General features: G+C 34.4%; 1 protein-coding gene and 1 long non-coding RNA gene across 14 annotated transcripts in view; one reads left to right on the top strand and one right to left on the bottom strand.

Moving 5' to 3' along the window:
- LOC137488655 (uncharacterized) overlaps nt 1-12937 on the top strand; it is an 81706-nt gene that overhangs the window by 20136 nt on the left and 48633 nt on the right. For 9 of the 13 annotated variants that reach the window (XR_015518448.1, XR_015518444.1, XR_015518440.1 and 6 more), the window contains one exon: nt 5484-5539. This is a non-coding gene — a long non-coding RNA (uncharacterized LOC137488655). Of the gene's footprint in view, nt 1-862; nt 929-5483; nt 5540-12937 lie in introns of all 13 variants that reach the window. The other 4 variants (XR_015518442.1, XR_015518445.1, XR_015518447.1 and 1 more) reach the window with 1 other exon arrangement.
- Nucleotides 2942-4428, bottom strand: foxq1b (forkhead box Q1b). The gene is given in 1 exon segment (NM_212907.2): nt 2942-4428. A coding segment is annotated over 1 exon segment (915 nt). The 5' UTR covers nt 4308-4428; the 3' UTR covers nt 2942-3392.

The following is a 12937-nucleotide window of genomic DNA, read 5'->3' as shown; positions in this document are numbered from 1 at the left end:
CTATTTATGCATTTAAAACTGATATGATCAAATAGTCCTGACAGCAAAGGTCATTGTAACCTATTAAACTTAAAGTGAATCATATTCGAACTTAATTTAATAAGTTACGCAAGCTGTATAAGCCAGTTTAACATAATATAAGTTCAACGGACTCATAAAGGTTAATTTGATTCTGCTTAAATTTAAGACATCCAGGATTTTTTAGTGTGCTATTTAATCTCTGAAAACTTGAAACCATTACATTTGATTCAAGTAAACTGATTCAAAAATCTTTATAAAAGTAGATGACTTAATTCATTACAGTGCGTTTGGTCTATAACATTATTATTATTATTATTATTATTATTATTATTATTATTATTATCATTAATATTATGTTTATCTTCTATTTTTTTTATTTCGCAGCATTTCTTTATATCATAAATACCTTTACACTCACAAAAAAGGTACAAAGCTGTACCTAAATTACCTTTACTATATACCTATAGGTATTGAAAGTAGCTTTTTCTGAAAGTTTATTTTATGTAATATTGTTTATGTGTTTCGTACTTCCCTGACCATTGTCTGTATAACCAACGCTTAAATTTACACTGTAAAAAAATCCTGGTTGCGTTAAATTTTTAAGCTGAATCAAATTAACCTTCAGAGTTACCTTATGTTAAACTGACTTAAAACAGCTTGCGTAACTTATAAACTTAAGTTAGAACACGACTAACAGTTTAATAAGTTACAATGAACTAATAAACACATGCTGCCATGACTAATTGATCATATCATTTTTACAGTGTAAGCACACGGATGCAAAAGTAAAGCTTGTGATAGATTTTAATTCTCAGTTAACGGTTTCTTCATACATAAACAGGTGTGTCATTCCGCGAGTTCACCTGCAGGTTGCAGCATCGTACTTAAATGGCAAGCATTTTTAAAGGTAAGCATTAGTGTGAGTCTTCCGCAGTGCCTTGTTTGTGCATTATACCTGCCATGATATCTATATATAACACTTAGTTTTCCTTTAAACAATAACTATTACATACAACCAACATCGAGCGTTATCATTTCTCTAATTTCATTTTTAACCTCACTCATTGTAGGTTTTGTTTTGCGGTATATAACCTACAAAACAACTTTCACATTATTCGTTAATTATTTCATTAATTCACTGGTTCATGCATCCGTTGAGGAGGACTTTAAATTGTTGTAGCTGTACCCGAAGAAAGTCAGGTCCCAGAAGATTTGGTCTGCCCTGTGAATTATAGGCTCTTTATGCTGACCTGAAAATTACAGGAGTGTCAACACAAGATGACGTGTCAGATGACTAAATTTCAAGAGGAAACGATGGCCCTGTTTCAGTACCGCGGACAGCGCAAAATATTTTAAGAGTTTAGACGAGCAAAATAAAATAAACACCTAAAAAACAAATATATAGACAAACAACTAAATGTATAACCATCATACATGAAAAATATAAAATGATTTTTGCTTAATTCCACTTAATTAAATGATATATATATATAGTTTTTATGTGTCTGGTAATCTTGTCTTCTGGCGTTTTAGCGAAAATGTGTTGTGTGTTCAAATTTAGTCTTTTTTAGTCAATTTACAAATTTACAGTTTACAAACTAACTTACCATAATTTTTACATTATATTGATCAAGCGCCAGCAAAAAAAGGAAAAACGCACTATGTAAAAAATGTGTGATTTTTTTTTTTTTTGATCGAGCAGATTTCCATTCCGAGAGCCTAATTTAAACTCAAAATAAAAAGATGTGTTGTTCAACCCGTTGACATAAGATTTGTGTTCGACCCGTTGACTTTGATGGCATGCTTATTTTGCATTTGCTGGCGCATTCAATCCAATTCGACTGATGCATTTACAACTGCTATTATGATATCAGGTGATTATCTTCGGTTTATAACTGAATCAGAATATTTTCGGGTTCAGTTACAGGCAAAGGAATATCATATTTTATATTTTATAGAAATTGTACTTTTATATATCTAGAGAAAACAGAATTTCTGTGATTCTATGAGATTTTTTTTCTTTTTTTTTCTTTTTTTTTTGCTGTTGCTGTTCCCAACAAATACAGTCTCCAATAATTTTCTGTGACAGTATGCAACTTTTATTTTGGGAGCGCTTGCGTGACTGCTGTGAATGGTGACTCATGCTTGTAGGCGTTTGTTGAATGTTCTGCAATCCTCTAAAGAGGATTTTACTGAAGATTTCTGTTTAAGAAATTTGTATGGTAGCCTAGTTTTATTCGTATTAATTCCTAACCCTTTAAGTCCACCGTCACCTCTGCCAGATAATATTATTTTCTTCCCCTTCCTAGATGTTATCTGTGTTTTAACACAAATATAAGAAACCGTTTAGAAAAAATGGGGAACAAATAGTTTTAAAATAAAATATATTTATTTAGGCAAACGGTTCCATTTAAGAGCTTTTATAACCCGTGGAACCTTTTTATTCAACACAAGGGCTTTACAGTGACTTCATTCTCAAATAAATTATTATTTTAAGAGCTCTTTAAAGAATGGTTCTTTCTGGAACCCAGAATGGTTCATGTGGCATTAAAGACTCTTTTTGTAGTCTTTATAGAGACCTAAAATGAAATTGTTTTAATAATAACTGTTTTCCAATTATTTATAATTATTAGGATATATTTAGTGTGATTTGATACGGATTATTAATTGAAATCATTTGAGCGCTATACGGTTGCTATGGTTATGGTTTGCTGTTTTATAAGTTAGGTTATGATGCATTTTTGTTACTTTTTTTCTAATTAATACTTAGAAACTTCTTAAAATCAAAAATTCTCAGTGTGGGTGCTTATATTGTTTGTTATGCACACGTATGACAGATTTCGGCAAGTGCTTAAAATCATTGTAGGTAAAAGAGTTTGTCATAAAAACGCTAGCTAGCAAGAATAATAAAACAATATGCTTTGATTCTCTGTCATATTTTCTTTTATTGACAAAAGTACTGCTTATGTGTTCCACCTGCTTGAGCACAGCTCTAAACAAACCATAACATTTACACAAACATAAAACACGGTACAGGTACAACCCAACACAGTTTTACAAAGAAGCAGACTACGTTTTAAATACACATTCTGTTCATAATTATTGACATGGTTGTGCCATCGTTTACAAGAAATGAAAGTGGAATTAGTAAACACTGTGCAGTGGCGCGTCATAGATTATTTAAGACATCTAAACAGGGCATGCAGCACTGCAGTAAGCATGTGTTCTTTGTGCATGCGCTTAAATCACAAAACCACAAACATACAAACTGTTTCACACTATTTAACAGAGCAAAGTGCACATAAAGGGTGTGTCAAACACCAAAGAAGTAGCGTTTATGTGTGTGAATGTTTCTTGTTTACACTTTCATTTCATGACAGCAAAGAGTCTATTCTGAAGGGGTGAAATCCAGCCTCTTGTAGAGTAGTGTGGGAGTGTGCCAAACCCGGAAGGGAACTCTGTATGTCCGCCATTCGACTGATGTTAGAAATGTCCGCGGTATTACACCTGTAGATTGGAAAGACATTCGACACCTCAGAACTGACCTGGAATCTGCTCTGTGGCGGATAGCCCATGGCAACTGGCAGAAAGTGAGGAGCAGCTGACAGCATTAGTCTGGTGGTACCAAAACAAGTGTCATCTGTGCTCTGCTCCCTCCGCATGAACGGTTTGCTGAGGATGCTGTCTATGGCGAAGGAGCTGGAAAACTTAGAGACGCTTTCGTCGCGCGCTGGAAGCCTGCTGTCATCCGCGGGCACGCGCTCTGGGGATTCCGCGCTGCCCAGGATCTTCTTACTGATGCGCTTCCTCCTCCGGCGGAAAACGCCGTCTGCAAAAGTGTACTCGCTGTGTGGGTTCAACATCCAATAATTGTCTTTGCCCCACGGACGCGAGGGATCTCGCAACACTTTTAAAAAGCAGTCGTTTAATGACAAGTTATGCCGTACAGAGTTTCGCCACCCCGTGTAGCTGCCCCGAAAAAACGGGAATTTTTTCATTAAGTATTCGTTTATTTCAGCAAGTGTAAGACGACCGGTGTTGGAATCGCGTATGGCCATTGCAATAAGTGCAATGTAAGAGTAAGGTGGTTTGGGTCTACGCGTATATGGTTTCGCCTTCCCGTCCGGAACAGGGGCACCGGGTCCTGGACTGTTGGCTGAGCAGTCTCCATCCGAGCCCAATTCCTCCTCCGTGGACAGCGGTGAAGCCACGTTCACATCCATGTCACTGCACAGGTCCAGCGGCTTGTCCACAAGGCGACTCGCAGAGAAAACCTCCAACTTCATTGTCAGGTCAGATGAGTTGCTTATAATGAAGACGTCTGCTGTTTGTTTTGAGCAAAGCTGCTCAGTCTTAGTCAGGGTTTTGAAAGCGATGAGAGTTATCACTTCCTATCGGTTAAGAAGTCCTCATGGGAGAACGGAGTACACCGGCGGGTGTTAATATAGTAATCGCTCCTAAAGGACAGCCCACGGGGGCGGGCTTACACTCCAGACCTATCAATCAGAAGCGCATTCACGCGAGTTAAGGATTTTGAGACACTCACCTGCCCCCGTGTGAGGTTTGGAGTGGAAAGGGACATTTTTTATATGAAACATCTTTGATTGAGGACATTTAAGTTGTTATAAGGCCCAGCAGTCGACTGTGTGAGGGTTATGAGGGTATGTTATAATTGCATCAAATACAGAAGTCACAAAAACAGTTGTATTTGATATATTCTTGCAAATTTTCTGAAACGAAACCATCATAAATTATAAATGACTTGTGATTATGCATTTGTTGTGCATTCTATTTAATGTTTACATTTTCTAAAAGTTATAATAGAAGATTCTAATAAACTACCTAAAATCAGCTGTAATGTACGAGCCAGCCCAGAACATGCACATGGCTTATTGTAAGGGTATAATTGTGTAAATGTTTAGTATTTTTAGTTCACGGTAAACAAAGTAAAAACAAGTGCTAGTTGTTGATAAGCATTTTTTTATTTATCGTGGCCCTCATCAGAGAATAGCATTCTTTAATGATAAGCAGTTATTGCTAGGCTTGATCCAACGTTAGTTTCCCCATTCTTCTTATTCATTCTATACAGACATAAATAGGCCCTACTAGACAAAAGGAACATACCTGCTAATTCATTTGAACTGTGAAATTGGCAAGTTGACCCCGCCACGGTATGTGGAATGTCACACCTGATTCTGACGCACCCAATACCTGACATCAACGTGTCACTCACGATCACTCTTTGTAAACTGAGTTTACATGTTTAATGAAACAATTTGCTCATGGCAGTTGCTGACTTTTAAAAAGAATGGGGAAGTTTACTGCACTTATGATGAGCTTGGAAGAGAGCCACATACTGTATACCTAAAACGTTACGAGATCACACACAGGTCAGAGTGTATGAAAAAAAAATCAATGCAACAAACACCTGTCTAAAAAAATCCTTCTTATTCTTTCTCCAGAGGTGAAGGCACAGTGAAAGGTCATGGAGTTTCATAAGTTCCTAACATGCCCTAAGGTGAGTGATAATCATTTAACTGTCTTTTGAACCACACCTACATAAAGCCTTTGGGATATTTTTTCTTTGAGTGAATCCAAAACATTCTCTTGTGCTCCGATGGTGTGTGTAATTTTCTGGGTTCATGGGGCAGGCAAGCAAGCCTGTGCGACTTGTGGTGTGTGTGTCTATAAACACACGCACACAAATACACATACATACACAAATGATTATATAGTCGTCCATGGAGACAGTCTAATCATGTTACTGTTGGGTTGTAGGTAACCATAACTTAAATTTCCATGGAAAAAAGGATTTTTGTAGCACACGGGGGTCTAGAAAAACATTTAACCCTATTGATCTTAATTGAAAACACAACTCACTGAAGTTTAAAATATACAGTCACAGAAGTTTGAAAGAATGTAACTTAAGTAAATTAAGAATTTGTATTTTTCTGGGTGTCCATTTAACTCTCTTGTTTGATTCCTGGGTACAGTTTTCATGTTGCCTGCTATAAATAATTACTTAATTTATTTATTTATTTATTTATTACTTACTTAACCAGATTCACTAAAAATTCACAAAAAATGCCACTACAACATTATACTTCTCAAACATTTTAACAACAGCAACAAAAAAACATACAAATATGTTTAAAATTTATTATTCCAGTCTTTGATACTGATTGTTTTAGAAGAATCGTAAATAAACATAGAGGAAATATTATTTAATAGTATTTAATAGTATTCTGTTTGAGGTATGCTTACCATGCTATGCTGTTTAATGATCTTTTTTATGTGCATATATTTAGATTCTTTTTTTTCCCAAACTGATCGACAGCATAGAATAAGGATTCAAGCAAACATTGTTTCTGTCATCATTGATTCTCCACCTCTTCTAAACTCATGTTTTTTTTTTTAATTGATGAAAATAATAATATAAATAAATACAATTTTAAAATGGAGAACATTGAAAATCAAACATTTGACCACCATAATCTTCAGTGGACTTCTGTGGAAGTACTGTCTTAATAAAGGTTCTTCATTGAAGACTCCACGAAGAAAGTTTTAATATGTATATAACCCTTTTATTTTACAAAATGTTTTATAATAGTTTCAATAGGGTATTTAGATGAAGTTGATGCAGAAAATATATGCAAAAAAATATTTAAAAAACATTTACCTCATTGGTCAACCAAAAATCATATGGCATTTCTACAAAAATCCCTTTTGGAATCTTTAATTTTAAACATTTGGTACTACACTTAAAACTGCTGGATTAGCACAGAGTTCAGAAAATTATGGACAAACCCAGTGGCAGGTTTATATTTAAAAAAAAAATTGAACCCATCTATTTTGTTTGTCTATATATTCCTTATTTTTAATTGAAATAACCACATTTTAAGGGTGCAGTTTTGTGTTTTGGAGCAACTTAAGGATTGTTTTGGAGTGAACTATGCCTTAAAGGTGTGTGCGGAATCAAATTTAGTTATGCTGGGTTTGTAGTTAGGTAGCTTGTACACACATCAGCATAAATTACCCATCTTCACAATATAACTTGTGTGCGTACTGCTAAAATCATTCATGCATCTCAAAAATTACAGAGCTCCATTGTCATATGTAACCATACTTTGTAAAATCAAGCATTTTAAAACAGAAAAAAAAAGAGTTCTTGGTAAATTCACTCACACAAACCACACATGAAACCCAGATCAACTTCCTTTATAAACAACAAAGCTCTTTACTTTGATGAAGCGTCTTGAAATAAATTGTGTCCTGATGTATGATGCTGGCCACATTTCTGCTCAGAGACCAAACGTCTTTGAATATCCCTGGATATATTCAAAAACCTTGACTGCTTCCCCAGTCATAAACTCAAATAAATATGAATTTAGCAGTTTGGCAATGTGCGCGGCTTTAAACCGCTGCAGTCAGATAGAATTTCGGCCCAGTGCTTACTCATTTCCCTCACTATTCTAAGACCAAATGATTTCCAGCAGCCTGAACACTTGAGCAGGCCAAAAGCTGACATTTAAAGGGCATGTCAAGCAGTCTTTCTCCTCTTTATAAGTGTAATCGAATGCTAATAGAAAGAGGCAGAATTAAACGGTTGGCTGTTTGATTCTTGTCCAGCAAGAGTCTCCGAAGCTGTTTATTTGTGACGGCTAAAATGATCATTCTGCTCATACCTGTTGTGTTAAGCCATCTGATAACTTCAGGCCCTCTGTCTGTAATGCTGTGTGTGTGTGTGTGTGTGTTTGTGTCTATGTGTTTGTATGCGCGCAGGTGTGCGTGTGGTTTATCTTTTTTTTTCCTTCTCAAAAAATGCAGGTGTCATGATCTTTTTCTCAACACAAAAAGTTCAAAGTCATCTATTTATCTTCTGTCTAGCGTTTAGATAGGATCCAGCACTTGATCAACACCATGCTTATCTTTTTAGCTTTAAATACTGACGAAGCCATCAAGCATTTCAAGAATTTGTTTGGTTGTCTGGGTTTTATTTAGGAAATGAAAGGTTTTGATGTTTAAATATGGACTATATATAATGTAGAAATGGATAGATTTCTTTAATTTAATGGTATTTACTGGTTTAACCATTTAAGTTAAATGTAGACTAGCAAGTCACAAGATAAATATCCATCCATGTTCACATACATTATGCTTTAGTATCACTGGGTCACTATTGTGTGTGTGTGTGTGTGTGTACGTGTTTTTGTGACATATCAGGACACAAATCTGTATAATGACATGGGTATGATACAGGTATTACAAAAAGGAGGTGAAATATGAGGACATTGGTGACGTCCTCATTTCTCAAAATGCGTATAAATCCTACAGAATGAGTTCAATCAGAGAGTAAAGCTGCACACTGTCTACTGTGATAGTTGGGTTTAGGGGTAGGGTGGGGTGAGGGCAATACAATATACGGTTTGGGCAGTATAAAATGAATGGAAACCTATGTAATTTCCCCACTTTTCACAAAAACAAACGTGTGTGTGTGTGTGTGTGTGTGTGTGTGTGTGTGTGTGTGTGTGTGTATATATATATATATATATATATATATATATATATATATATATATATATATATATATATATATATATATATATATACAATATTTTAAAAATAAATATTGTTTTGTTTCAGTTTATATTTTAGCTTTATGTAATTTTAGTTAATAGTTCTTTTAAGTTGATGTTTATTTTAGTAAGCAAAAAATATTTTAGTTTATGGTTTTAGTTTTATTCTATAATATCTCAGTTTGTGACGTAAACATAATTCTAAAAAAACCTATTTAATTAATATAAGATTTGTTTGTTTTTTATAAGACCATACTGAACTCCCAGATTTTTCTTTGTATGTCTAGCTTTATATATTTTTACATTAGCCTCTACTTTAGTTTTCTATTTAGTTATTTTAGTTTTTAGGTTAACTAAATTAAACTTTTTTTTTTTTTTTTTTTTTTTTACGATTTGAACTTTTTATTGATTTTTTCTTTTTCAAATAATGCAGATGAATATCAAATACAGAGCATTAGCATAAAAGCAGAACAATACAACATAAATAAATACAATAAATAAATAACACCATATCAGTTACAAAAGTAAACCAAACCAAAAAGCACACAAGTAAAAAAAAGAAAAAAGAAAACGAAAAAAACAAAGAAGGGTGGGGGGTTGCTAATATCTTAACCTTAATTATTATTTTGTCTTGTTACATGTTTACTTACATTGTGGGTTGCAGAAATTTACAAATTTTCCCCATTTATCAAAATAAATTCAATTCTTCCATGTAAACCTTAGGAGAGTTTTTCATAGGCTGCAACTGGTCCTAACTCGAGATCCACTCGAAGATCGGAGGTCTACTGGAGGATTTCCAGTTTTTAACAATCAGCCGTCTGCCTAGCATAATACAGCTCTGTATCCACTGCGATTCAGTTTTATTCATGTGGTTTAAGGGACATGGGTCACCAAGTAAATATAAGCTTGGGCAAAAGTCATACTGGGTCTGCAGTATCTTTACAAGGTATTCATGCATCTCTCTCCAAAAAAGTTGGACTTGTGGGCATTGCCATAATATATGAAAAAGGTCACCTGTTTCTTCTTGGCATCACCAGCATTCTGGATTGTTTTTGAAACCTGCTTTGAACAGTCTCTTAGGAGTCCAGTAAAATCTATGTAAAATTTTAAACTGTATAAGACGTGTTCTAACATCTTTAACATCTTTAGACATTCATTTTAAATTCCCAGCATTTTTCTCCAGTTCTCATCTTCAATTGTGCGTCCCAAATCTTTTTCCCATATTATCTTGACTGCAAAACTAAAATTTTGACTTGATTAACTAATGAGTAGTACATTAAACTTTTTTTTAATAATTAACATGTAGCTACTTTTATTTGTTAACAGAATTGATTAGTTTGTAAGAATGTGGTTTTAACTACATCGGTTCAAACTGGAGTTTTGCCGATTGACTAAAAAGGTATCAGTATGATGGTAAAAAGCTGTACATTTCTAGTCAAACCATCCTTCTACAATCTTATACCAAAAACAGAACGTTGCTATTATGAGATTGGATTGCAATATGGAGCAATTAAGTGTTGAGGTTAAATTAAAAGTAGTTTAAAAATACTTGAAAAATATTTTGCCATAGTTACAACTGAATTAGGTGCAAATTAACTGTATATAATGATAAAACATGAAACGATAAAAAACATGTGATATTATTTGTAGCCAGCTTAAATGTAAAATAAAGTTCCCTGAAAGAAAGGAAGAGACGCGAGGGAGAGAGAGAGTAGACCCTGAAGAGAGCCTGATAGCAGTAGAGTCAGAGAAGATAGACTTCAGAGCAGGAGAGGAGGCCAAAGCCAAGTTTACCATCTATTTTGTATCTTTCTTGACCATGTGACCCAAATACTGTGACATACAAAGCGACCAATCCCAAATGACCACATCGTAAGCTCCAAAGTCCACTCACATATTAACTAGACCAGGGGTGGGCAAACTTGGTCCTGGAGGGCCAGTGTCCTGCACAGTTTAACTCCAACTCCAATCAAACACACCTGCTTATAGATTTCTAGTGATCTTGAAGACACTGATTGGCATGTTCAGGTGTTTTTGTTTAGAGTTGGAGTTAAACTGTGCAGGACACTGGCCCTCCAGGACCAAGTTTGCCCACCCCTGAACTAGACCCTATTATCAGTTTCTGCCTTTGCAATGTGTATAAACCTTATTGGTGAAAAAGAGATATTTTGCAATATGAACAAATGCATATAATAATTTGCACTCTTACCGTTTTATGGATGTAGTAATAGTTAATGACCTTAGAATTTTCCCATTAGAATTTCCCAAAATAATATATATTGAATTTTAAGATGGACCATTAATATATTATATATACATATATTACGACTGCCTCACCAAATGATTTTGATTACCTCTCAGAATCCATACGTTAATTCTTTTAATTTATAGTAGGCTATTTATTAAGTATCTGTACTGTATACGACATGGGCCTGCTGGTTACTTTCTGCTGTGGTTTACAAGTGTCGAATTGTAAAAGTAGACTTTTCTAAAAAATAAATAAATGAAAAATATCCTACTTAATAATAATAATAAGAAGAAGAATCATCTTCATGAATATTATTAATATCATTAAAGTATACATTTTTCATTTCTAGTACATACTAAATATTAAATCTCATTTCTTAATAAATCACCTCATTATTTCTTTATTTATATAATTTACATATTCTCAATAATATTTGTAAAGCAAACATAGGCCCTAAATGCCATTTACATATATTTCAGTTAATATGAAAAGCGAGTGCATGTTTTTACCAAATCTATTATTGGATTTTATTTTAAATGCGTGTTTGTGTAAAACAATATAATTTGCACAAAGAAATGATTAGAGCATCATTATGGGCATTTTACGTTATAACTTACATGGTTCAAGCGATGGATCTGCGACAGAGAAACTATGCATTTTGGGAAACACTCGTCACTACATCGTTCTTTTCCCCAACGATGCATCATACTATTATAGTTGAGCCTCAAGTTACGTCAATGTTTGGGAAACGTACCCCAGGTTAGCATTTGATCGTTTAGCATCGACTTACAGCACACGTAAAGCATATATTGCCAATGTTAAATGTCCCAAAGTTGACAGAGATCATGTCAGGGAAATGATTTTAACTCCTGGATCATCACTTCTACGATTTAGATTATTATCCCAGATCTCTAACCACCACCAGATGCTATGATTACTGCTCCATTCTAGGTTTGGCACATGAAAAGACGGTAAGATGTTAGCGCACCGCTGAGCAAACAGCCGAGAGAAATGATACAGCAGCCGAATCACCACTCTCATTATAACCGAGGCTCTGGCTCATACAGCAGTGTGTGTAAAAACTATTTCATATTTGATTACATCCCAAAGACATCCGTTTGCGGAGCTGTTATGAGAGAACTCGCACCTGTTTCATGCCTTGTTTGGTTCATGCTATCCGCTGCACCCAGCATTTCCCTCTCTTTTTCTCTTAATGAATTCCTTAAATTTTCTCCTTCCTCCCACTTGGGTTTTGTTTTTGTTATCTTTGTTCCAAGTGTGTAATTTGATACAATGAGCACTTGTGTGTTTGTTGTTGAGCGGATTTGTGTTTGCATCTGCAAGCGTGAGAGGCGTTTTATCACTATGAAGTGTGAAACCTAATTCTGTTTTGGAGTGTGTTTCTAACTCTTTGCGTGACAGCAAGTGTGTAATATTTTGTGTGTGTGTGTGTGTGTGTGTGTGTGTTTGACATGACAGAGCTGCAAGTTTTGCAGGTGCACTGTTTCATGTTAGAAGCTAGTCTCAGTGTGGTTTTGAGTCTGGCAATACAACACAGACAGTTTATTTCCGTTTAGTCAACAAGTGAGAAACTGGACTATTTACCTGTTGGCGTAAGAGACGTTTGTTAGAGCTTAAATAAGCTTGAGAGTCCATATATGGGATTGAGTTTGTGAATATTTTGTTCAGTTTTGGTGTATTGAACCTTTATTTAGGTGGTGGCTAATAATTGTTATGAAAAGTGCTAAATAACTTGAAGTGAATTGAATATTTAGTGTAGTCATGTGTAAACACTGCAGCATTGTCTTTCAAATGCATGAATGAATGTTTCTGGAATTTCCACACAAGAGAAAAATGCATAGTCATCTGAGTCAGGTTACTCCTCACTAAGCTGTAAGAATGAAGGGATTTGGCCTAAAATAATTTCTATGCGTATAATGTTATAATTATATATATATATATATATATATATATATATATATATATCTATATATATATATATATATATATATATATATATATATATATATATATATATATACATATATATAATATATATATATATAATATATAAATATTATTAATCCGGGGT

Source organism: Danio rerio, chromosome 20 (genome assembly GCF_052040795.2).
Source record: "Danio rerio strain M-AB ecotype USA chromosome 20, GRCz13ab, whole genome shotgun sequence".
NCBI lineage: Eukaryota > Metazoa > Chordata > Actinopteri > Cypriniformes > Danionidae > Danio > Danio rerio.
This window is presented reverse-complemented; position numbering and strand designations above follow the sequence as displayed.